Raw genomic sequence first — 27370 nt, 5'->3', positions numbered from 1 at the left:
TTGATATATAAGACTTCCCCTAGTGTTTAGTCTCTGGCTACGGGAGACATCCTCAGAGGTGGAGTGAACTGCTGCTTCATGATAGAAGAAAGTTTTACATATCAGTCATGGCTTGTCAGCCTGGAAGTTTTAAATGAAGTTAATACTGGCCATGAAAGCCTACATTGTATGATCGAAATAGATAGTGTTTTAATACTTAACTTTGAATGGAGGTTGTGAAAATAGAATGATTTCTAGCAGATCATGACATCTGGGTTATGATGGAAGGTGTTAATTTTGTTGGGAGTTGGTGAAACCCCCCCCCCCCCCCCCCCAAAAAAAAAAAAAAAAAAAAAAAACTTAGGCCTACTCGTTGAATGAAGGTTGCAAGGTTGCGTGATGAATTGACCTGTAGCATAGCCTGAGGTCTAAGTTAGGTTGGAAGATGATAATTTTATTGGAATCTGACAAAGCGAACAAATGTGATATTTTGACAAAAAATTTGAGCTACATTTGTTGAAGGGTTCATGTAGGTATTCAGAAGACAGTCGGTCCTATCAAAATTAGGTATCCTTATAAGTTCTTATTTCAACTATATCTTACTTGCCATACATTTACTTTATTTACTATGATAAGTATTTGGTCGATTTTTGGGAATACAGTAGCTGCTGCTTTTTCCCCAAATAGATAGTGGAATTTGCTTCTGTGTTGATGTGAGAATGTGACAATATTCCTTTACTTTTTGCTAAGAAACATACTGTCTGCTCGTTGCTCTTTCATTGCCTGCATGTAACCAGCACCTGATATATCCCCCTTGGACCCATCCTGTCTAACAGCGAGTGCTGACAATGTTGCTACATAAAACACTCAATTGACAGTAGCCCTAATCTAGACTTTTAAAATATACTTCTGTCTTCTGAATGAGGAAATATTTGTTTGTTTGCAAGACAGGCACCTCGCCAAGTATTGATACCAATGTATTTGATATTGTAGGCATGGATTGTTGAAAGAATGGGGAAGTTTCATAGGATCTTGGAGCCTGGACTGAATATCTTATTACCAATTGTGGATAAAGTTAAATATGTTCAGAGTCTAAAAGAAATAGCAATTGATGTCCCCAAGCAAAGTGCAATCACTTCAGGTAAGCTACTTTTAATTGCAAATACATGACAACAGTAATGAGCCTATTTTGTTATACACATTTGCGTGAAGTTTTGGTATTAGAATTGCAGTTTTCTTTCACCTTTTGGTATTTAATTGTAATATGTTTGAAGTAAGAAATATTAAAATTTCTGATAACTACTGTGCAGGTATTTGTTTGGCACACTGTTACCTGTTCAAATGACTATCATAGAAATAGAAATATAAGTAACTTAAGGGACAGGACATCAAATGAGTCAACTTGGAGCAGGAGGGACACCACAGGACATTTTAATTTCCACTGTCTGTACTTTTACAAATAAGTTCACAAAACTTTGTCAGCATGACTAGGAAGGATTCAGGATTCACACTCATAGCAGTGGAAGTTCAAAAATATAACTTTTTTTTTCATGTGAAATTTTATCATTTTTTCACTTACTATTGGCTGTATTTGTTGCTATAGGTACGTTTTTCTTCATAAGTAAGAGCGATCCTGTGATTAATTTTGCACAGCATGCAAACCATACTTACAGGTGTTTGAAACTCTAGAATTTTCCAAATCTATTAAAAACTGTAGTAAAAATTGAGATAGACTATAAAATTTGAGGTTTTTTTCCTAAATATGAAGTTTGAAATGTAACAGTTCATTAATTTTTTCGTAAATTAAATAAATTCAAGAGTCTCATACACCTGTAAGTATTGTTTGTATGCTGTGCAAAATTCATCGAAGAATCTCTCTCACTTGAAGAAAAGTGTACCTCTAGCAACAAATGCAGCCAATAGTAAGTGAAAAAATGATGAAATTTCACAAGTAAAAAAAATAAATTATTTTATTATGTTTTTGAACTTCCACTGCTATGAGTGTTAATCCTGAATCCCCCCTTGTCATGCTGACAAAGTTTTATGAATTTATTTGTAAAAGTATAGACAATGGAAATTAAAATGTCCTGTGGCCCCTCTCCTGCTCCAAGTCCTATCCCTATCCCTCTTAAATTAAGATGAGGCAGAATTGCTGATTGAACCTCCCCTCCTTTCCAACCTTCCTTCCACAAGTAATCCTCCTTTCTTCCCTGAGGGACATAGAAATTATGAAACTTAGATATAGTACTTTCTAATGTTAAATATTTCTGTTGGCAGTACTTGGTATTTCACCTTCTGAAAACCAGTTGTGGCAGTCCTAAGTTAACTTGTATATTTTCATGTACATGCTGCATATTGATCCCTCTTTGTGTGCTTCTTCCAGACAATGTGACATTAAATATTGATGGCGTGCTTTACTTAAGAATTATTGATGCCTACCTGGCAAGTTATGGTGTTGAAGATCCAGAATTTGCAATTACCCAGCTAGCTCAGACAACAATGAGGTGCGTTTGCATCAGTTCCTATATCTTTCATGTACATATATTCATAGAACTTCTCTGTTGCAATTCTGATAGTTAACAGTTATTTACTTTCCATGACGTGAACTGTTTAATGATTTATTATATAATGTGGAATATATAAGATGTATTTGAAATAACATCTGCTTCCATAACCCATAAAAATTCAGTAAATTACAAATAATCTCTAGACTAAGTTTTGTGTTCTTGTTGCTAAGCATCTTGCACTAATGCCTTGAAGGTCTCTTGATGATGACGATGATGATAACTCTTCTGTACTGAGCAGGGTCCCCCCAGTCGTTTCACCGCTCTTTGGCAGGTTCGTGCTTGGCTAACACAGGGCCCGAGCCTTTGTGGCATCTTTTCCCTTCCGTGCTGCATGTGTATCCTCCATGTTGAGATCCATAGAACTCGTGAGTACTTCCTGTGGTGTTATTTACACCAGGATGCTTGATGGTCTGACTGAGGCAGAAATCCAAACGTACCTCTCTGATCATGGTGTCATTGCAGTGCATTGGGTGATGAAAATTGGTAGATGCAGTCTTAGTGCCCACAAACACACTTTTTCTTGCTTTTGATAGACTGGTACTTCCTTCCAGGATAAAAGCAGTTTATGAAGTTATAACAGTCCAACTGTACATTGTGAACTTGATGCACTGCTATCAGTATCATCATTTGGACCATGCTGGAATGCCCTGTCGACAACCGGCCAAATGTGTAACTGTGCTAGGGATGCTCACAAGGACGATTGTCTGTCTCCTCTTCCCCACTGTGTCAATTGCAATGGTGACCATCCTGCCTGCTCTTGTGATTGTCCCATGTATTTCAATGAACAGGCTGTCCAGGAGATCCGGGTAAAGGAAAAGTGCCTTACCTGGATGCTCACAAATTATTGTCTAGTCGCAAATTGTGCATTCTGCCATCTGGCATTTACAGTACGGTTCTTGCTACGTCTTGCTCCATGAAGGACATGACCACACAAACATGTGACCTCAAATTCAGCACCATGGTTGAAAAATCACTCAGTGTTATTGTAGCAGCCCCGTCTCCTCCCCCAGCTGTGCAACAAACCAACTAACTCTCGCCTCACTGGGTGAAGTCACCTGCAGGGCGGAAAGGACAAAAGGAATACTCCCACGAAGACTTCCTATGTCCCTCCAGCTAACCAAAATCTGAGTTTTCCTCTGCCAACTGGAAAGGCTCCAGGAAGTCAGACAAAGGCAAATGGTCTTCTCTTTCACATACTTGGAGATCCTCTTCGACTGTGTTGCAACGTGATACACTCCTCTGGCCTAGCTCTGTGTTGCCGGTGTGCACTGCCAACTGTTTGGCTGTCCTGGGCTCCATAGACCAGTAGAAGAATTCCAACGCCTCTGTAGATCCCAAGGAGTAAGATCCTCCAGCTTATGTGCCCTGTAGCAGTGAGTCTTCGAATGCTGGCACTTGGCAGCCACCGAAGTAATTTTCCCCCCTCCTCTTTCCCTGGCATGACTCTCCTCCAATGGAATGTTTGCAGCCTTCAATCCAACAAAGACGACTTACAGGTGCTCTTAGAGTCACAGCATTCATTTGTTCTCTGCCTCCAGGGAACAAAATTGCATCCTCATGACCGCTCTAAACTCTCACATTTCTTCCCGGTCCACTTTGACCGCCCCCCCCCCCCCCCCCATCATCACCACCACCTGGATTTTATTTACTAGTTCTTTTAACAGTTCCACTCCCTGTTCGATTGTATGGGCCAACCCCCAGTGGCTCTCTGGGACCAAGGTCCATTCCCCAATTTCTATCCTGACAGCAGCAGAAGATGTCATAGGGGACCCTGTTGCTGTCTCCAACACTTGGGCTGCCATTTTGCAGAGATTTCGAGCTCCTCCCACTATCACCCTGCTGTCCTCTATTGGAAACAAGCAGAGGAGGCTCGGATGATACCCTTCTTTTCACAGAATAATGAGTGCTACAATACCATCTTTACTATGAGGGACCTAGATCATGCTCTCACTTCATCCCCATCCTCTGCCTCATGGCCAGATGATGTGCAAATTCAGATGTTGCAATACCATTCTCTTGAGGGGAAGCACTTTTTCCTTCATTTGTACAACCACATCCAGGCAGAGGGCATGTTTCCCAGATGTTGGCATGAAGCCACTGTCGTACCAATACCTAAGCCTGGTAAGAAACCACCTTCCTTCTAGTTATCACCACATTTCTCTCAACAGCCGTGTTTGCAACGTGATGGACAGTAAGATTCATGACTGGCTGATACGGTGACTCGAGTCTCCCAATTTACTTAGCCTTGCACGGTGTGGATTTCAAGTGTGGCGTTGTTAAGTTGACCATCTTGTCGCTTTATCAACCTATGTCATGAATGGTTTTCTGTGAAAATCCCAGACTGGGCCCTTGTTTTTTGATTTGGAGAAAGCGTACGACCGTCCTGAGCATCATCATCTCTGCTATTGCCATTATCCCTAGAGTGGCCCATCTCCCGCCAAGCATTGCTGGCTCCCTTTTTGTTGATGATTTTGTCATCTATTGCAGTTCTCCACGGACTTGTCTCATTGAGGGGCATCTTCAGCCATGTCTCGATCATCTTTACTCATAGAGCATCGACAGTGGCTTTTGTTTTTCCATTGGCAAAACCATTTGTATGAATTTATGGCAGCGCAATTCGTTTCTTCCATTGTTGTTACATCTTGGGCCTGTTTCTCTTCCGTTTGTTGAAACTATGAAATTCCTGGGGCTCAGGCTCGATAAGAAACATTCGTGTTTCTTCCACATGTCTTATCTTGGAGCGCACTATATGCGGTCCCTCATTGTCCTATTTGTTCTCAGTGGTACTTCCTGGGGAGCAGATCGAACCACCCTCCTCCGTTTGTGTCGCTCCCTTGCCCGCTCGAAATTAGACTATGGGTGTTTTGCTTATGCATCTTGATGTCCATCCCTCATACGCTGTTTCAATACTGTCCACCATCATGGCATCTGTTTGGCCACTGGCGCCTTTTACACTAGCCCGGTTGACACTATTCTTTGGCAAAATTAATAAACCATTTTCTGCATTTAATTTCCAAGCAGCTTTTACCATCCATCCTGAAACACCAGATTCTTGCATTCTTTCTTTTATAGTCCAGCTGTGGTGTACTAATGTCAAAATCTGCAATTTTTTAGGTTTCTTTGACAATTGCAACTTCCCCGTCTATTCTTCAATCAACTGCTTGTAATCCTCTCAATCAGGACATGCCTTGCTTGTACTAGGTGTTTGAAAATGTCTTGAATTGAAGCCTCCAGTAGCATTCACAATTGCCTCTTGAGTTTTGCTTGTTTTTTGTTTTGTTTTGCATAACCTTTGGCATACCTTGTTCCTACTGTCTGAAATTTTAGAGAGCATACCCCAAAATCAGTGACTTGTTTCAAGACATTCTACTGGGTAATAACTGCTTCATCTTTTGACTGGGATGAAGATAACTGAGATTTTTTTGCTTTTCTTGTCTCTACAAGTTTGACAGATCTACTGACCAGGCTTCACATTGCTCTTTGTCACTGCTTTCAATTATTTTTCTGTTTCTGCATTAACAGTCCATAAACCCTTTTTTACAGAGTGGTTCTGTACACCAAAAGTGTTACAACAGGATCCTTGTAGAAATTCAAATTTGTCCAATAGTACTGAATTGTGATGAAAGCATATTTGTGCACTTTCAGTAAGACATATTTCACTCCTTTGGTTTAGTTAAAATTATTTAATTGTATAGATAAAAAATCTACTCACCAAGTGGCAGCAGAACACACACCTAACTGTGATTGGCAAGCTTTCGGAGCCAGTGGCAGAAGGTTTGGAGCAAAGGAAGAAGTGTGAAGGAAAAGGACTGGAGAGATCTAGGGAAAGGGGTAGATTTTGGGGAAGTCGACCACAACCATGGGTCAGGGGAGACTTACCATATGGTGTAATTCTTGTTCTACTGAAAATCCTTTGATAGGTTTGAAGCATTATTGATGTGTGTATTTTTCAGATGACATGCAGAATTATCTGCAAAGCCATTGTTACATGGCACTGAAACGACTTTGATATCCATTGAACTACAATTCACTTTTTACTTCCTGCTTCAACTATTTGATAATGTAAAGGTTATTTATATTTCCAACAGGAAAAAATTAAACTGTTATAGATCATGAAAACTTTCATAGGGAATCTGGGAATAGAACAGAAAACAAATTTAAATGACCAGATAAACATTTCTAAAAAATAAGGCACCTTGAGATAATTTGTACTTGTAGAAAAACATGTGTATGTAGTGATTACAACTAACTACAGCATTTAAAATAGCACACATTAAATCTGAACATTCTTCACCACTAAACAGTGTGGTTCAGAATCATTGTTAAGCATGTTTGCTAACTCCATTGTTGCCACTTGTCTGTCTCAGAAGTAAAAACAACTTCTTCTGTTCAAAGTGAGCTCTTTTCAATGGTGCCAATAAAAATCAGATTTGAGTTATCCATTTTGGCATATGACCTCTTGAAAATGAGCCAAAATTTATTAATAAAATTTTTGAGCAGCCTGTAAACTTAGAAAACTCAGTTGTTTGAGGAATCTAGGTGCCACTTGTAGAGCTTTTTGACATGCTGACAAGCTTCAGAAAGTTATTCTTTCAGTTGGTACAAGCTGATAAAAGTACAGTCAAAATTTGTTACAAGAAGAATTATGAACCACTTTGATAGCACATTATGATGAATTTGCCATAATTTGACCTTTAGTTGCACAACTAAGCTGTTGTAGCCAAAAAGTTGAAGACTCACAAAGTTTCAGCATGACAAGTACTTAACAAAGTTGATGATGTATTCCTTTATATTGCGATATCAAAAAAACTAGCCTTTACAGAAAGGTTGCTAGTGGCCCAACCGTGCTATTTATGGAGCTGTAATATGGCAGTGCTTCATGTAAGTTATGCATGTGCATCCTGTAAAAATTTCACCAGTATTGGAGAGGGTCAAGTGGGGAACCTTAGGCCACTTGACATGGAATGACCCAGTGCCAAATTATTTGCTGTACACTTTATCATGTTCTGACTAACAAATAATATGATGTTGGTTTTGGTAACATAGTCACTGCAAATAGTAACTGTTCACACAAGTAACATACTTATATGATGTTTGCAAGTTGATAGTTAAATGCAGACTGAACTGATAGCAACACGAAAATGTTGACAAACTGACTGTACATTATAGTGTCATATTGATGTTAACAATGTGGGTATTGAGTGCTAACTGATTTCAAGACCAATTACATTTCAATTCAAACTTGAGCGTGACTCACAAGGAAATATGCATTTCAACAGCCAACCCGGACTGACTGAAGCATTGTTCTGCAGACTTACTTATAAATGTGTGTGAGAATAAATCTGATAATTGGTATTTACACCTTAACAGTTATCTTTCTATCAAGGCTATAAGACTTACTGGAAACTGTAATATGACCATCCAAATCAATGAAGAAGACAACCCACACTCCATATTGCGAAGAATACGGTCTAGATATGTGTTTCACTTTATTTTCTATTTGATACAGAACAATGTTCAGTTAGACTTGCGTGATCACATTGGTTAGTAATTTTTAAATTGAATTCTTCTTGTTGGCTACCCCCATGTTTGAATGGTTCATGTCACTGCCTTTGGTGTGGAAGGACCTGCATTTGTTTCCTTGTACCTTCTCAGATTTTTCTTAAGTAGAGAGTCTGCAATCATTGCAGTCCTGTCGCAGCAGTTATCCTCTTTAATATCCACCATTATTTAGCAGATGAAATTTTTCCAAGATCTCAGTATGCTGTCATGATACTCTGTGTAGTACCTATAATTAGTATTACTACACTGGAAATTGTTGTTACACACTGTAATTAACTGTGTGCCAAAAATTTTCTGTTGTTGAAAGTCTGTAAGGCAAGTCAGTTTGGTCACACACTCAGGTAGATAAGAAATAGCCTGCAGCTGTTATAGTACAAAGGAAAAATGGCAGATAATGTCTTCATATCACAGATAAAGCAGAAAAGCAGCTGTGGATATGTGGTTCCTGTATCAGGCCATTCATATTAATTCATAGCAGTCAACTATTACAGATTGTGTTAAAGATTTATCACCTTAATTTCGGAGTTACGGGAAGCTACAAAAAATAATGGAAATAGACATTTAACAATCAGTTGTTTTAAAAAATGAAAGAAGTGGTGTTTACATTTTTCTAATCACTTTCTAGTGAAATGTTTTATAGGTTGTAGTGATTTCCTTCTTGAATACAAATTTCCTTCTTGAATACACAGGAAACCTGTCTATGAATGTTTTGACCACCACAACTTGTTAAGCCACGTTTAGACTTAGTTTGAAACATGTTTTGCAACATTGTTCTCTGCTAGTACTGGTTTACTGATATTCATAACATGTGGTCAACATCTTGAAAGTGTTCCATGGCTGTGTCAGTACAGATCAAAGGAACATTGTTTCTGGTGTGCTACCACTAACTGCAATAGTGTTTGTTTTTGCTCTGTCTGTTGCATTGTAGGTTATCTTTACATTTGTTCCTTTATGAAGTGGACATGAAGCAAAATTTATGAACTTGTCATGTTGTGTGAGGCAGAGGAATGCTTCTGGAATTTTTGAAGTCGCAGTTGTAAAAATATTAAACAGATGCATCTCTCCCTACAAAAAAATGCTGTGTTGCTTTGCAACAACAGCGGTGCTGTACATTAAAAAAAATTTACTTATTTTTCCACCATGCAACAAGAACAATGACAACAGGATGCATTATCTGATACTGGAAGAATTTGTTGTTAGGAAGTGACATGAGCTGCTACCATACAAAAGGGTGGTGACAAAAAAGATGTATGGTGCTTCCTATGAGGCAAAAATGTATGTGTGTAGTAGGCAGCACTCAGTAGTAAACGTTGTTGTGACGGGGGGATCATCAGCTGAAGATTCCCTGTCACATTCATTGGAAGTGTGAGTGGTATTGAGGCTGAAGAAGTTTTCTTTATTGAAGGTAGTAATTTGGATTGATTTTAATAAGAAAATAAAAATAAATATTTGATCAGTTAAATATGTCTTCTCTATTTAGGGCTGGAAATGTCTGAAATATAGTGCTTGAAAGCTAAATAAGAGCTCTAATTTTTAAAATTTTCTGGAGGGGGGGAGGAGGAAGTGGGGCACAGATCTCCCTCCATATTTGCCATGTGATTACCGAAAGCCTCTTTTCAACGTTTCAGCTATGTTAATTTGTCACTGAAGCTGATAGTTCCCTGTCAACAAGCCCTGTCTGCAGAGGAATTGGAGAAACATATAAGCAGACTAAATATTTAATTTGTATCAAACATGAGACACCACGAGGAGGAGAATGTAAAAAGAGCTTTTCCTTTTCTCTGTTTCCCCCACATGTTAAATTACACCTGCTATTAATTACTTTAATGTATACCTAGTGAAGTGTCTAATGGTCACTAATGCTCATATCATCATCATCATCAGCAGCAGCAGCTATTTGTATTGACTTCTGGAAGCAGACTTCCTCTTGCCCACTTTAATTTAGATCGTTGCCAGTCTCTTTCGTCTCTTGATATCCAGCCATGATGTTCCTTGACCCATCAACCACCCATTTGCTTGACTACACATCCTGCCCAGGTCCATTCCATCTTCATTACTGTCTAAATTATGCCTTACACTCCAGATTGTTCCCTGATTTGTTTGTTTTTCCTCCCAGTTATGATAATTACCATCAAGAATCTTTCCATTGCTTGTGAAAAACTCTCAATTTATGAATGGTTTTCGTATCAAAACTCAGTCTCACTGTAATAAACCAAAATTAGTTATAAACATTAACTATAAACTTTCCTTTCTGGACCCAAAGAACGTATCTTGAAAACCATACCAGACCATGTTTACACCTCTGTGTCTTCCTTTAGCTGTGCATCACTATATTATAAACTGCCTAAAATTCAAAACCTTGTCAACTGGTTATGTGGCTTCATTGTTAACTCATACATTTTAAGCAAGGGATGTGCCACAGTGGTAAGACAATGAAATGACTTTCAGGAGGACTCCATCTGGCCATCCAGATCTATGTTCTACACAATTATGCAAATGGCAGCATTCTTCCTCTGATAATAACACAGCCAGTTTCCTTCTATATCCTTCCCCAGTCTGAGTTTGCCTTCCCTGTGTAATAATGGCATCATAGACAGGACACTAAACTGTAATCTTCCATCCTTTGCACTAATTTATTTTCAATTTGTCGTTCACACATTATTTTTTTTTACAATAAGTTTTCAGGGTAAATTTCAAAGTTTCTTTGTCAAGTTCCTCAGTTTGTTATTGACGTTGATCTGTACTATCACTAAATTAATACTTATTATTTATTTTGACCCACATTGGGTTGCTGAGAGTAGTTTTATTGGTACAGACTTTCATACATGACTCCCCTTGCTATTTGTAATGTTTTAGTTTTGTGATTAAGTCTTGTGGAAACTATAGTAATCAGTTTTTTGTCTTGTCCGTTGTGTCTTGTGAATTAAAACAATTACAGATTTGTTAGATTATTGAATTTTCTCACATGTATACCTTCTGTGATTTAAAAAAAAAATCCTTTTTGTTTCATTCCTCGTCCACTTTTACACATTTGAATCCTCATCATCTGCGCGCACTTCTCTTTTCTCCACATCACAAATGGTTTTATACACCTCATTGGCATTATGTATGGAATGTTATTATTTTCACAATTAATTATTTATTGTCTTGATTCATCTCTTCACTGTACAGACACTTAAAGAAATTATGAGTACATTTTTCCCCTGTGATGTTAGTTACTGTGCCGCCTCTCATGAGTAGTGGTGCTATCAAACATGTGTCTGTTTATACTTCTTCATCCTTGTGCTTTTCAATTGGTTTCTCTTACAAAATTATCATTATATCTTCTCAAATCCTTCGTTACTTTTCTGAATAGTTTTGTTAAATTCAACATGTGCTGTAATGTTTTTATATCTATCTGCTTGAGTTCTCATTTTGTTTTTGATAGCTGCCTCATTTTGCTTCTTGGTTTCTGTTCTTTTGCCCCCTTTTTGTACGTGTAGCATCTTTTGTTCTTTGTGTAAGTACCTGTGATAATTAATTGCCTTTTTCCTTCACAGTTGTATTATCTAAGATGATGAATTTGTTGCTTAATGCATTAACCAAACAAGTTTTGTATCAATAACTGATCATTTCAGAGCATTCTCTGTGTTTAGGTTCTTATGTTCACATGTTACTTATTAGTTAACAAGCCTATTGGGTGTAAATGTTTACATCAGGTAACTATTGCCAATTTATTTGGTGGTGTTACACTGGTATAAATTTTGGACTGTACTGTTTTTCATTTATCCTGTTGGTATTATCCACAGCATTAAAGTTGTTCGCTACAGTATTTGTATTACTCACAAGGGAACACTCTAAAATGTCAATAAACTATCTTGATAAACTAGATAGGTGTGTAGAGAGGGCAAAATAATGCCATATATATTTTCTTGTTTGTGCCCAGTTTCACTTTTAAGCGGTAAAACACACCCCGAAAAGTGATTTGGCATATTAGATTTGAAGGAAATATGATTGTTTCAATGATATATAAAAATGTTTCTCATATAAAAGTTTGTTGTTGTTGTGGTCTTCAGTCCTGAGACTGGTTTGATGCAGCTCTCCATGCTACTCTATCCTGTGCAAGCTTCTTCATCTCCCAATACCTACCGCAAACTACATCCTTTTGAATCTGGTTGGTGTATTCATCTCTTGGTCTCCGTCTATGATTCCCCCCCCCCCCCACCCCCCCACCCCCCCACCCCCCACACTGCCCTCCAATATAAAAGTTTACACGTGGTTAAAATTTTTGAAAACTATATAATCTAATTTTTTAGTAATTTGAAATTTTAGCAGAATGCTGCACCACCATTAATTTTGAAAAATGAAATCTTTCATTACAACACGGATTAAAGAAGCTTTCAAGCTGTGTACATCCATGTGTAATAACACTGGTTTCTGAAATACAATTTTTGGTAAATGTACTTTACGCATTGTGCTGTTAGAGTATTTTCAACGTACCTAATGAAGATATCTAAACATTAATTATTAGTGTAGTTATTTATTTCTCTTACATTTGTTTTATATTTTAAATTGTTATTTTACATTCATTTTTTTTGTTTTTTTTCTTTCACAGTTTACCATTTCACACTCATTTATTTCGTTAATTGAAAAAATAAACAACTCACCATTATGATACAAAATCATTACAGTAGTGGCAATCTGTAAATAAATGCTCAAAAGATAATGCTTTATTACACTATGCACATAAAATGAATGAAATTTCTTCACATAACACAGTATAAAACAGAATTTAGCAGGATTTCAAATTGTCGAGGGTGATCCTCTGTATACCCTGATTTGTATGGGGAATATTTTAGCATATTGGTGAGCTGTGGTATAAAGAATTGATTATGCGCTAGTGACTGCAGCTGAAATATATTGTTTCTCAACTGGAGATGGACATCAAAATCATTCAACAGAGCTAGATCTGAATATTTTCTCACGAAGTTCTTCCAACAATGAAAGCTGATTTCATTGAAATTTTACGTGAACATATGCACATGTCTCCAATGTACATTGGTGCACTTTAACATTCGTCAAATGAAACTGGCTGAGATATTGTCATTTTTTGACTCCATGCGTGATTTTGCACAAAGTGAGTGTCAATTTCTGGCGATGTTGAGCTGTTAAACCTTGGACAGTAGTTTTGTGATAGAAATTAAATTTGGCCATTTTGTACAACTTTGTGTGTTCTCTTATGAACAGTAATGAAAATAATTTTATGATTGATATTCAGTGAGAAATTTTTGGGCAAAATCGCCTGAAAATCTCTAAGAAAGTTTCAAAGATAGACCGGGACTGTCGATGACATGTCTCGCTCAGGTCGGCGAAGGGCTACTACTGCAGTGGATGACCGCTACTTACGGATTATGGCTCGGAGTAACCCTGACAGCAACGCCACCATGTTGAATAATGCTTTTTATGCAGACGCAGGACGTCGTGTTAAGACTCATTATAAAGTGTGTGCAAAGGTCCACCTTTGCAAACATGACACCATGCAGCACAGTACAGATGGGCCCAACAACATACTGAATGGACCACTCAGGATTGGCATCACATTCTCTTCACCGATGAGTGTTGCACATGCCTTCAGCCAGACAATTGTTGGAGACGTGTTTGGAGGCCTTAGACACGCTGTCCAGTGAGTGCAGCAAGGTGGAGGTTCCCTCCTGTTTTGGGGTGCCATTATGTGGGGCCGACATATGCCGCTGGTGGTGATGGATGGTGCCGAAATGGCTGTATGATACGTGACTGCCATCCTCCGACCGACAGTGCAACCTTATTGGCGGCATATTGGCGAGGCATTCGTCTTCACAGATGACAATTCATGTTTCCCTCGTGCACATCTTCTGAATGACTTCCTTCAGGATAATGACATTGCTCAACTAAAGTGGCCAGCATGTTCGCCAGACATTAACCCTATCGAAAATGCATGGGGTAGATTGAAAAGGACTGTTTATGGACGACATGACCCACCAACCACTCTGAGGGATCTATGCCGAATCACCGCTGAGGAGTGTGACAATCTGGACCAACAGTGCCATGATAAACTTGTGGACAGTATATCATGACAAATATAGGCATGCATCAATGCAAGAGGACGTGCTACTGGGTATAAGAGGTACCAGTGTGTACAGCAATTTAGACCAACATCTCTGAATGTCTCGCTGTATGGTGGTACAACGTGCAATGTGTGTTTTTCATGAGCAGTAAAAAGGGCGGAAATGATTTTTATGTTGATCCCTATTCCAATTTTCTGTTCAGCTTCTGGAACTCTCAGAACCAAGGTGATGCAAAACAGTTTTTGATCTGTGTATTTTGTCATTACATGTCAGGCTTGACTCATCCCAGTCAGCACGCATTTCCATTCAGGTTTATACCAGCACTATACGTACTGCTGTTGTACATCTACATCTTGAGAATTGAAACGATAAGAAAATGGCTCTCATTTTATACTTTTGGTTTTATTTTCATTTCATTTGATAACTAAACTAGGTTTTCAAACAAGATTCACAGGTATTTTGAGAGAACTGAAGATACCCTAGATCATGGTAACAGAGAAAAATATCGAAACAAATCCTGTTGTTTTAATTCATTCATAGCTTATTATGGACTTTACTGCTCTCTGTAAATATAACAAACATTTCCCGTGTGCTTTATGTATTAGTACCTCAGTTCTTATTATTGTCTGTTTCCCATGTGAGATTCATGTCTTGTATTCATTAGCTGTGTGGGTAATATTTCTGCATCATGATATAATTAACAAAAATGGTGGAAATACATCACCTGCTAATCCCTAAATGCGTGGCTGACTCTTACATCGCCTATTACTTTCCTATTCCCTATCATCATATACAAGTGGTAGACTATTGCGGTCGATCCAAAACTGTTTCAACATCATTTTAACTGAATACAGTTTTAACTTTGGCTTCTTATATCTTGTTGAGTCACGATAGATATGAAAGTTACACAACAACAACTTAGCAACATATGGGTAAGGTTTTCCAATATAAAATATCATTCACTTACTGCTTCTGAATTTCTACAAAATCAGTTCAAATTTGATTTCCAAAAAATTACAAAAATAGATCACATTTAAGTTTCTTTTAGGAAATTTGTTTTCCAAAATTGTTTTCAAACTAATCATAGTTAGAAAGAGCGTGCAGAAAATAACATTCGATTTTCCAATGTGTGCTAACAATACCTGAAAATGGCGGACACATTTGAGGGAGTGTACCATGACAACAGGATACATTGCAGCAATCTGTTGTCGATATTTCGTTGCATGTGGTTTCTATTTTTAAATTGACAATTAATGTCTCGCTATATTTTGATGCCCTTGATGACATTGTCACTAACCATTCAAGAACGTGAACTGGCAACCCCATAGGGGTCTTACAAATATAGCTGGGAGTGGGTTTCTTCATCCAGGTTCCCAAGCCAGTAGTCTGGTTTTATAATTTAAGCTACAAAGATACACATTAAAATTATTAATTTGTTTTCAAGATGCTGCTCAGCAAAGTTGCAACCTGTAGTACATCCCTTCATAGCTCATTATGTCAGCAAGAGAATGTTGCAAACTGTTCATTGTTGCACTATTTTATTTGATTTGTTGATGGCCTTTGTAGGCTAGTATGAGTAGTCAGTCACTTGGTTGTGCCCATCACACGGAGAGTTTCTGTGGCTGGTTCCAAAAATGTTCAATTCCGTATTAGTGTTGAAATTGTTGTGGCTATACAGATTTACAGAATTCGTACAATTTTTGTATTGTGCACCTGAGATGTTGCTGAAATAATATAATTTGGGGATTTTTGTTTGAGTCAATAAAAGTCAGTCAATTTTTGAATAAACAGATGTACAGATACTGTATCATTTTGCTAGTGATTGAAATATTGCAACAGTGAAGAGTTTGCAACATACCATGTTTACATAATAAGCTACAAAGGGATGTATTGTATGTTGCAAATTTTCCTAATAGAACCCCTGAGCAGCATCTTAAAAACAAACTAATAATTTGTAATATATCTTTGGAATCTATATTGAGAAACCAGGTCACAGGCTTGGAAACCTGGATGAAGAAACCCACCCTCAGCTATATTTGGGGTTGCCAGTTCATGTTCTTGAACAGGTTGTGACGATGTCACTGTGGGCCAACACAACATAACGAGATATTACTTGTCAGTTTAAAAATAGAAACCACATGCAACGAAACCTGGACAACAGGTTTCTGCAAAGTAGCCTTTTGTCGTGATACATTCCCTCAAACAAGTCTGCCATTTTCAGGTACTGTTAGCACACATACTGGAAAATCAAATGCTATTTTCGGGATATTTGAAAATGTGCTCTTTCTGACTGTGATTAGTTTGAAATAATTTATGGAAAATAAATTTCCTTAAAACAAAGAGGTTTCAAGAGTGCACTGTTATCACTGTCGTACCTTTAGTCCATGAGATATAAGAAACAACACTTTGAACCTTTTTCAGAGGCCAATTTTTTTGGGTGATATTTGCCTAAAATTTTCTGGCTGAATGTCTTTCATAAAATAATTTTCATTATTATTCTTAAGAGAGCACATAAAATTGTATAAGATGGCCACATTGCATTTCTTTCAATGGCATGCCATCTGAGGTATAACAGTTGAAAGTTGCCAGTAATTGATGCTCCCCCTGCCCAAAGTTGCACATGGAGTCAAACAAATAAGTATATCTTGGCCAGTGTTGCTTTGAAAAACATTGAATTGTACCATTGTTCATCAGGAACATGTACGAACATTCACATAAAATTTCATCGAAATCCTTGATAGTCAAGCAAGAAAATAATCCAAAATTAAGTGATCTAAAGTGGAATGACTCCTCCCTGACTGTACCTGTGCCTTTGAATCCTTTGGAATCACCAGACGAAAAAGTTCCATAACCTTAGGTACACAGCTCTTATGGTTCTTTCACATTGACAACCTTATGAATCTAGCAATAATACAGATCCCCCTCCCCCCCCCCCCCCCACTAAGAAAGAAAAGGTCTTTCAAATAACTTTTGACCTGGTCAAATGTTTGTGTACCAGATTTTGATGCTGTCGCTGTGACATTTAGTGTTTGAAAAAGAGATTCACATATTCTCAGTCCAGTCTCACCATTAGTTACTTTTAAAACTATGAGAAGGTGGGTGGTCAGTGTGAAAATAAATAAATAAATAAATAAAAAAAACATGTTGACCCTCATACCCAACAACAAGAAGTTGTTCATCCTATGATCCCAAAGGACTTGCTGGCACAGGTGCAGACATGGTACATATATGCTTTTGGATGTTGCAAGAACCTTGCGAGAAGATTTTCAGATCTAGTTCTGTTGAAAGATTCTGATGTTGATCTTCACTTGAAAAACAGTATAATTAAGCTGCAGTCACTAGTGCATAATTAATTCTTTTTGTCACAGCTTACCAGTGTACTGAAAAACGCCTGATACAATTCGGCATATTTAGAGGGTGACATGCAATGGTCTGAAATGCTGCTGAATTTTGTTTTATATTTGTTTTCCCTGTCATGTATATTATGTGAAATAATTTTGTTCATTTTATGTGCAAGACATAAATAAACATTATGTTTTAAGCATTTATTTACAGATTATCATTATTGTAATGATTTTGTATCATAATAATGAGCTGCTTATTATTTTCAATTAACAAAATAAACTTATTTGAAACAGTAAACTAAAAAAAGAAAAGAAAAAAGAATGTAAAAATAACAACTTATAACATGAAACAAATATAACATAAATAAATATTTGATGTTTAGATATTTTAAATCGGTATGTTGAAAATACTCCGACAGCACATTGCATGAAGCATATTTTCCAAAAATGGTATTTCAGAAAGCAGCTTTATTACACTTGGACACATGTAGCCTGAAAGCTTCTTTTTGTAACAAAAGCTTTCATTTTTCCAAATTAATTGATGGTGGTGGGGTATTTTGCAAAATTTCAAATTATTACATAATCTGAGTATACAGTTTTCAAGAATTTTAATTACATCTCAACTTTTATGTGAGAAACATTTTTCTTATTTATTATTTTGAAGATATTCCCTCCAAACCTAATACATCAAATTATCTTTACTCCTTAAATGTGAAATTGAGCACAAAAAAAAGTATTGCATTATTTTGTCCTCTCTACACACCCACCAAGTTTCATCAAGATCATTTGACACTTGGGAATGTTCCCTTGTCAGCAGGGCAAAGTGGTAACCTGACCATTTTGGGAACAAACTTGGTCACGTGACTAGGTGCAGCCATGTCCAGTTTAAAGTAGTGCCCATTCTCATCTCACAGTGTGAATACGAAAAGTAGTGCTTAGGATATGAATACCTTCACAAGAAGCAGCAACAACTTGCTGTTAAAGTCATTAATTTTACTGGCAGTGAGAATGAGAAAGGTTTGATACTGCCAAACTGAGAGATACGGCAACAGCAGGTGCAAGCAAATGTCGACAAGCAAAAGTTAAGTTAGTCACCGGTGTGCAAAAATCAGAGGAGGGGGACAATGCTGACTGCATGTTGTCGCGTCCCAAGCGTGGGTTTTGCGAGGGATTGAGCGACACGGTTCGTAAACGGGAATTAGCCGGTTGACCTAATTGAGAGGGAGACTTTTGATCTGGCTAAGATGTTAAATTCCCTGGTGTGAAGGTACAAGGCTAGGATGTTGGTAGAAGTAAACTCGTATGGACGTTATAAAAGTTCTAATTTATTCATAAATAATACAGATCACCCTAACTGCGTAGTGATTGTACCTACAGAATAGCCAAGCCCATTACAGAGACGGTGACTGACTTCCACCGTTCTGGCTGCCTGATAGAACTTTCCAGCACTTTGCTGCCCACACTAGCACCCTACGTCAGAGTCCCGCGGTCGCTGCCTAAACGCTTATCGGCGACTATCTCCAACTGTCTGCCTGCAGCCCGCCCTCAGCCCAAGTCGGCTGCTACTCACGCTGACTACCGTCGCTGCCTAAACCCGAGAGAGAGAGATCCCCGGAGCGGCGTGCCTCCGAGTTTTGTTAGCTCTTCCCCTTCGACCCCGCCAGTGCTTGGCATGACGTAGCGTCGAGTGCAACTTTTCCTTATTAGGGATTGTTTTAGTATTAACTTCAGTACTTTTCTTCAGAAGCTGGGTGGAGGGGTAGAGGGGCCTCTCCCTATATGGTCACGCACTGCGTCCTGAGCCCTTCATTGGCTCCTCATGACGTAGTGCGGTCCCCACCTAGGGCCCTCTTTCTTTCTCTCTCCGCTCCCAGACGTCTCCCTCTAGCCAAGAGTGTTGATACTGTAAGTTATTGCTTATTAAGGGACCTGCCCAGAGCGCCCTTTTTATCTTAATAGCTGAGTCTGCTTCCTTGCTTATCACGCGCAGCTGCCTGGCCGCTTGGACCACCGCCTCGGCTATCTGGCTGCGTCGTTATCTTTTGTGACCCCTCTGACACGCCTGGCGTCCCCTGTTAACTCTATCTCCCCGTATGATTTCTGGTGTATCGTCTGAGAACAACTGCATTTAGACTTGGCTTTTCTGCGGTTACAACACCTCCCCCGCCAGGGAAATTGGCGTTACTCCTCAGAGTAGCGTCAATTGTGACTCTTTTATTTTTTTTCCATTACATGCTTTACAGATTTGTTTATTACATTAGCATCTGATATGTTATATTTTTCATTTTCATTTAGTAAAGTCAAATTCATTAAACACACAATAATACAATTACATTATACATGCCTAACATTCAGTTATGTCAAAAGCATTTGCATTAAAATCAAAAGACACTTTCAATGATACATACATTCACATTTCAATTAGAATTACATTTCAAATACAGTTACATTTCAATTACACATTTCAAATACAGTTACATTTCAATTACATATTTCAAATACAGTTACATTTCAATTACACATTTCAAATACAGTTATTTAACGTCTGTTTCTGAAAGCGACCGTATCACCTTGGTCTTTTCCACATCTTTCATAAATTAGTATCTCTTCAGTTTCTTTATTACTGTGTCTTCTAGCTGAACTAGTCTATGGGTATTGGTTCACTATGGTATTTCTTATACATACTTTTCCACAACAATCACTGTCTTCAAAATATTTCCATATACTTTTAAAACAGTCTTTACAACATTTACAGTTTTTACAACAGCATGTTATTATGATTAGAATAACTATTGATATGGCTACATACGTAGTTATGGAGTAATGCGTGAAGTACCTGGAGTACTTCATTTCCTCCTCTTGTCTCTCTACCATCTTCTGGACATCATCCAGTCTTTTTCCTGCGACTTTCAAGTCGTCTAACTGTGTTATTACCTGGTCCAATGGCAAATCTAATGCTAACGTTGAGACATTCCTTTTTTCCTTGTTTACCACGCAACAATCAAATTCTAGATTGATCTGCGGAACTATGTCTTTCTTCGTCACATTACTCTGAATCACTCTATCTGTTTGTATGAACACTCTAGTGCCATACCCCTCACATTTACTGTAAAAACTAATTTTTCCTACCCCTTTTATTACTAGGTCCTTTGGTGGTTCCCTTCCACACAATACTGTTAAGCCTTCTTCCTTCGGTGCTACATATAGCCATTCGTTACTGTTTAGATGAGTCCAAAGGCTCTGATTCAGTGCGACTATTTTTCGCACACAATCTTCCGGAATTGCTCTTACCGGTTGCAACAATTTGGCTTCGCACTCTTCGTGGTCGAATGTTGACAGCAAGGCGAATGCTTGTTTGCACAGTCTCCTATTTTTACTTAGCTCCTTGCATTTTAGTTCCTCTGCAGAAAGTTTCGCGTACTGCCTTTTGGATTCATCTATTAGTAAGAATTCTTTCTCTGGCTGTATGTACACATATTTACCTTTCATGTTTGGAATTTCTTTTGGTAGTGGGAGTACTTTATACAAATTGAAATTGTTATTATTTATTAATGGAATATTAATTACATATCCTAGTATGCTACCCGAGATGAAAACATCTAAATCAATTATTCTTAACAATAGATAACCTGAGGACTCCGTAAGAGGAACAGGAAACTTTACATCTTTTAGTTCTTCCCGTATTAAACTTAGGTATTTTACAATTTGGACTGGATTAATTATATGAGGCTGTAGTATTCCCTTCTGAGCATTTACAATGGCATTTATCATTTGTTCGTATTCCTCTTCGATCTGACCAAACACTGCCGATAGTTGTAATACTTGCTCTGTTACTGTGGCGAAGGACGCTACACGTTTAAACCCTATATCGGTTTCCTTCACGTATTCCTTCATGAATCGTTCTAGTCTTTGCATACCTGTCTTCAGAACGTGCTCATTTGACTCTAGTGTATATACCGTCCTGTTTACTCCCGCCAATGTGGCTCTTACCACTGCCACCTGTTCCTTTGTTAGCCTCAACAACCCTTCTGAGTTTTTCTCCATAGCGTCTATTCTTTCCTTATAGTATGCTGCATCTGCTTCGTCCAACGTCCCGAACAGTATTTTACTTACCTGCCCGACGAAGTTGAATACTCCTCTCTTCCTTCTGGTCTCGTGTTTCGTTAGCTGCTGTACTAAAAGTTGCAATCCTGTGATTTTTTCCACATGATGGGTTACTTGTTGGTCTAGTACCCTGCATTCTATTAATCCTACATTTAATTGTGTTAGTGTTTCTCGGCACCTTTGTACCGCTGCCCTACCATACCTCTCTGCATTCTGAAACCTTTCTGTTATTATATCTAGATTTACGTATGTGACTATTCTCCATGTGGTACTGTATATTTCTACCTGTCCTCTATTATCGTAATATAGTCCTGATGAACTCGGAAATGGCGTCACTTGGTACACATTTGTTGCATGCTCTGATGCAGTGATGTAGTATGCTGTTATCACTATGACGAATTTCACGACCTGCCACTTGAGTGCCATACCTGAAATTTAAAAGAATTGTTTCAGCCTGTTGGCATGTACTTTTGTTTCCTTATTTCTTTTAACTTTTATTACTACGTTAGGACCTTCCACTTTTACTATTTCAAATGGACCTCTCCATTGTGAATCTAATTTCCGAGATCTACCCCGTCTCACCGACTCATCGTGCAGTAATACTTTATCTCCTACCTTGAAGTTTTTTGGATTTTGTTTCATGTCATACTGTTCCTTACTGATTTTCTTACTTCTTATAATCGAGTCTCTGGCCACTCTGTAGGCTTCCTGCATCCTCGCTCTTAGTTTATTTACATACATTTCATAATTGTATCTTACCTGCTGTGTTTCTTGCTGCAGTACTCCTGGTATGTTAACCTTTCTTCCGTATAGTAATTCAAATGGTGTGTATCCTGTGCTGCTGTGTGGTGTAGTGTTGAACACAAAAATTGCATACGGTACCCATTTGTCCCAAGAACTTTGATCTCCTGTTACAAAGTGTCTGAGATACTCTACAATAGTTCTATGACTTCTTTCTAGTGCACCATTTGATTCAGGGTGGTACGCTGTAGTATTTATACGCTTTACCTTCAACAATTTGCATACACTTTTAAATACATCACTCAGAAAGCTAGACCCTTGATCTGTTAATAATACTGATGGAATTCCATACCTTAATACTACGTTTTCCACAAATGCCTCAGCTACTTTCGGCATCTTGTTTGTCAATTGGGATTGCTAAGGTAAATTTACTCAGATCGTCTTGGAATGTTAACATGTACCTTTTCCTGTATTAGATACATCTAGTGGACCCACTATATCCATCGCACACTTTCCGAATACTGTTTCTGCTGTGTCTGTAATTTCTAAGGGCATCCTAGTTTTCATTTGCGTGTTTTTATTCTTTTGACACGATGGGCATTTCCTAATGTAATTTTCAATGTCACGCTTCATTCCGCGCCACTGCTTGTATGTTTTAATTCTTTCGAGTGTCCTGTGCATTCCTTGGTGACCTCCCAAGGGATTGTCATGCATTTCCTTTAGTATATTTTCTTTTTCTTCGGTACTAATTTCCTCACCACTATCCGTTTCCTGTTCTATTTCACTCGACACTTGTGCTTGCCGCACGTTTATGGAACTTTCTTCCCCATTTGCTTTTGCTGCCGAGATCTCTGTCTCCACCTTCTGCTTCACATCTATCTCTTCCTTCCCTTCATGCCTTATTCTACTCAGCGCATCCGCATTACTATTTAACTTTCCTGGCTTGTATATTACTTCATAATCATACTCCTCGAGTTTCAGTCTCCACTTCAGGAGTCTCGAACTCGGATCTTTGACACTAAATATCCACGTTAGTGGCTTATGGTCTGTCACTACAGTGAACTTTCTGCCATATACATATGGTCTGAACTGTTTTACTGCGTAAACTATAGCCAACAACTCTTTTTCCGTTGTGCTATAATTTAGTTCGGCTTTGTTCAATGCTCTGGATGCATATGCGATGGGCAAGTCTTCGCCAATCTTCTTACCTTGCGATAACACTGCACCCAAGGCTGCGTTACTCGCATCCGTTGTAATGATGAACGGTTTCGTAAAGTCAGGGTACTGAAGTAACGGAGGGTTTATTAATTTCTCTTTTAGTTCTTCGAACGCATTGTTCTGATGTTCGCTCCATCGGTACTCCACTCCCTTTTTTAAGAGCTCATGGAGAGGTTTCGCAATCTTGCTGAAGTTAGCAATGAAACGGCGGTAGTAACCTATGAATCCGAGAAACCCTTTTAGTTCCTTAGTTGTCTTTGGCTGTGGGAAGAACTTCACCTTCTCCACCTTCGCCATATCTGGTGATATTCCTTTGTCAGTGATGCAATGACCTAGGAAGATTACTTCCTTCCTCAGGAATTCACACTTGTCTGGTTGCAGCTTCAAATTGTGCTCTCGCAACCTGTCAAATATTTCCCGGAGCTTTTCGTTATGCTCCTGCAGGTTTTTCCCATAGCATACTATGTCGTCTAGATATACAAAGCATTTCACTCCTTGTAAACCTGCCAAGACTGTATTCATCAGTCTCTGAAAACATCCTGGGGCTCCCTTCAGTCCCATCGGCATTCGTTTGTATTCGTAATGCTGATAGTTTGAGCTAAATGCCGTTTTCTCTCTGTCCTTCTCGTCCGTCAATATTTGATGGTACCCGCTTGCGAGGTCAAGCGTCGAGAAGCACTTAGCTTGCCCTAACTGATCCAGTATCTCGGAGATATTCGGTAGTGGAAATGCATCGCCTACAGTGATATCATTTAATCGTCTGTAGTCCACTACGATTCTCCATTTCTGTTTGCCACTAGCGTCTAGCTTCTTTGGAACTAACAGTAACGGTGCGTTCCAAGCGCTCTTACTCTCGACAATTATGTCATCTCTTAGCATCTGCTCTATTTGCTCCCTTAGCACTTCCTTTTGCGCTTCCGGAATCCTGTACGGTCTAGCGTTTACTACCTTTCCCGCGTGTTCCGGTGCAATCGGTATTCTGTGCTTCACTGCGGAAGTATAGGACAGGTTGTCCCCTGGTAGATGAAATACATCTCCGTATTCCGCGCAAACCTCTGCTAGAGCGCTTTTCTCTTCAGCGTTCAAATGATCCATTCTTAATTGCCTTCGCAACACACTAGTACGACTTTCTGTCTTTCCTATGACATTAGTACAACATTTTACTTCGCGTATTTTCCCTACTTTTTCTAATTCTTCCGTCATTAACCTGACGTTTCCTAACTGCACTCTGTCTTCTGACAAGTTTAATGCACTTACTATGCATTTCCCATTTCGCACTTTTACTAACGCTTCAGGTACATGTACCCCTTGTGCAATCTGCTGCCTAGGAATAATCATTTCCTTTTCGATTCCCCTTTTTACATTTCCTTCCACCTTTAATAACATTATTTTTTCCTCTCGGGGCCCTATTTCCCCGCCTACTTCTGAATCTTGTTCGTTCTCATGTCCCTTTGGCTCTTCCTCTATTACTAAGGGTATATCTCACCCTTTTAGTCTCACTATTTTACCTGCATAGTCTAACTTAACTCTATGCTCTGTCAAGAAATTTCTGCCTATCAGTCCGTCGTACGGAATATCTAATCCTCTCCCGTACACGTGAAATTTTTGCCCTACTTGCTCAGAACCGTCCACACTTAGGTGTACCTGTACCGTACCTATTGTGCTGACGGCCTCACTGGTTACACCTTTTAGCCGAAGCCTTTCCGCTTCATTAATTGCAAGTGTACTATTTATCGGAATACTCGTTCTCTTGAGCAAACACAACTGTGCTCCAGTGTCTATTAGCAACTTCAAATATCTTTTTAATTCTATGCAGTATAAAACCAAAACGTCATTTTCTGTTGCACAGTCGATTACCCTAACTGAGGGTTTACCTATCGCAACAAGGCCCGACTGTGCGGCCTTGCCGCCTCTTAGTTTCCCTGCACCACTTTACCGGTTTTGCTCGATACTGGCACCCTGCCTTTTCTCCATGCGTGCCAGGGCCCTGCGTGACAATCTTTCGCGTAATGTCCCGGCCGCTTACACTTGAAACAAGCAACGTCTTTTACCCTCGTACACGGAACTCCACAGTTCCCTGGTAGATTACATTGTGGGCACCTCCACTCTCGTAACCCTCCATCAGCTTCCCTATGATTTCCTCTAAAGTCTCTTGTATCTATCGGCTGAATTTTTCTTAATCTTACCCGGCATTCCGCGTCTGTATGTCCTGGCTTGTCGCACCCGTAACAAAAATTCGTAAACTCTTTGCCCGTCATTATCCGTACTCTTCCCTCTGGCCTATTCTTTCTACACTTGCTTGCCATGTGCCCTCTCAATCCACAATTGAAACCTCTAATATCTCTGGTATTCTTCACCGTTTCCTTTCCCCGGTTGAAAGTTACTCTTGGGGCTAGTCCCCGCTCTTTCATTGACAGTATTGCACTTTCTTCTTGCAATGCTAGTTCCACGGCCGCTGCTAGCGTGATTTCATCGCCTCTACTTCTTACTATCGTCTGTATTCTATCATTGCTTAACCCTTGTATAAAGCATTCTCTTCCTAGTGAATCAACCAGTTCTATTGCGCCCTTTAAGTTCTCCCTAGCCGTAACTCTGCTTACTGCTTCCCTGAAATCCCTTTGCATTTCATCTATTCGGCTTGCCCATGTCGCAATTGGCTCTCCTTGTCCCTGTCTCGATTGAAATATCTTGCACGCGTAGTAGTCAATGGTACGCTTACTCGCATAATTTTCCTCTAGAACATGTTTTACTTCCTGCCATGTCCCCGTGCGTTCCCTTACTTGCAGCCTCGATCTGGCCTCTCCGGTTATTTTGGCTTTAACAAACTTCAGTAACGTTTCGTGTTCCTCCGGTTTCACAAGTTCAAATGCAGCGTCTACATTTTCAATAAACTCCCTGAGATCTCTCTTATTTCCTTCGAACACTTTTGGAACTATACACAAGGCTTCTTTCACTGATATCTTACCGCTACTGGAGGATGATGGAACTTCGTTAGTTTGGGCCATCTTACCAACTTAACTATGTTAGCACTTTACAATACAAGGTACAAAATTCTTAATATAATTTTATATGTACCGCTTCTCTTGTGGTGCGCCGTCTGTTCCGCTGATCCGCGTTGTGCCGCGCTGCTCCGCGCTGTCTCTGTGCTCTCTATGCCCGCGCTGCCACGATGCGTCGGCCGCCGCTCTGCTGGGCTGTGCCGACCCCATCGCTCGCCTCGGCTGCCGCTGCTACGGCTGCTGCCGCTGCTCGGCCCGGACCCCCGGTCTCGAACGCTGGCTGCTTAGGCACCTCTGTGCCTCGTCGCTCCGCGTCGTGCTGCCGCTATCCTGCGTTGCCCTGCACCCGCGAGGACTACTTCTCTGGACTCTGTCGTAGTGGGGCTACTAATGCTGAAAGTTGCGAGTCGCCACAACTTCCTGCTAATTGCCACAGTCGCTGTAGCAAAATCTACTGGCTCCTATCTCCTTTTTGCCTATATGCCTTTGTGGTACCCCACACCTGGCACCAAAACTTTTATTTATGTCGCGTCCCAAGCGTGGGTTTTGCGAGGGATTGAGCGACACGGTTCGTAAACGGGAATTAGCCGGTTGACCTAATTGAGAGGGAGACTTTTGATCTGGCTAAGATGTTAAATTCCCTGGTGTGAAGGTACAAGGCTAGGATGTTGGTAGAAGTAAACTCGTATGGACGTTATAAAAGTTCTAATTTATTCATAAAGAATACAGATCACCCTAACTGCGTAGTGATTGTACCTACAGAATAGCCAAGC

At 39.3% G+C, this 27370-nt stretch overlaps 1 protein-coding gene across 1 annotated transcript in view; it reads left to right on the top strand.

The window, feature by feature from the left end:
- Positions 1 to 27370, top strand: part of LOC126272833 (stomatin-like protein 2, mitochondrial) — a 74353-nt gene that overhangs the window by 10627 nt on the left and 36356 nt on the right. Inside the window, exons 3-4 of the mRNA XM_049976033.1 lie at positions 973 to 1120; positions 2363 to 2483. Coding sequence (XP_049831990.1) covers positions 973 to 1120; positions 2363 to 2483 — 269 coding nt within the window. The remainder of the gene's footprint in view (positions 1 to 972; positions 1121 to 2362; positions 2484 to 27370) is intronic.

This window comes from Schistocerca gregaria, chromosome 5 (assembly GCF_023897955.1).
Source record: "Schistocerca gregaria isolate iqSchGreg1 chromosome 5, iqSchGreg1.2, whole genome shotgun sequence".
NCBI lineage: Eukaryota > Metazoa > Arthropoda > Insecta > Orthoptera > Acrididae > Schistocerca > Schistocerca gregaria.
This window is presented reverse-complemented; position numbering and strand designations above follow the sequence as displayed.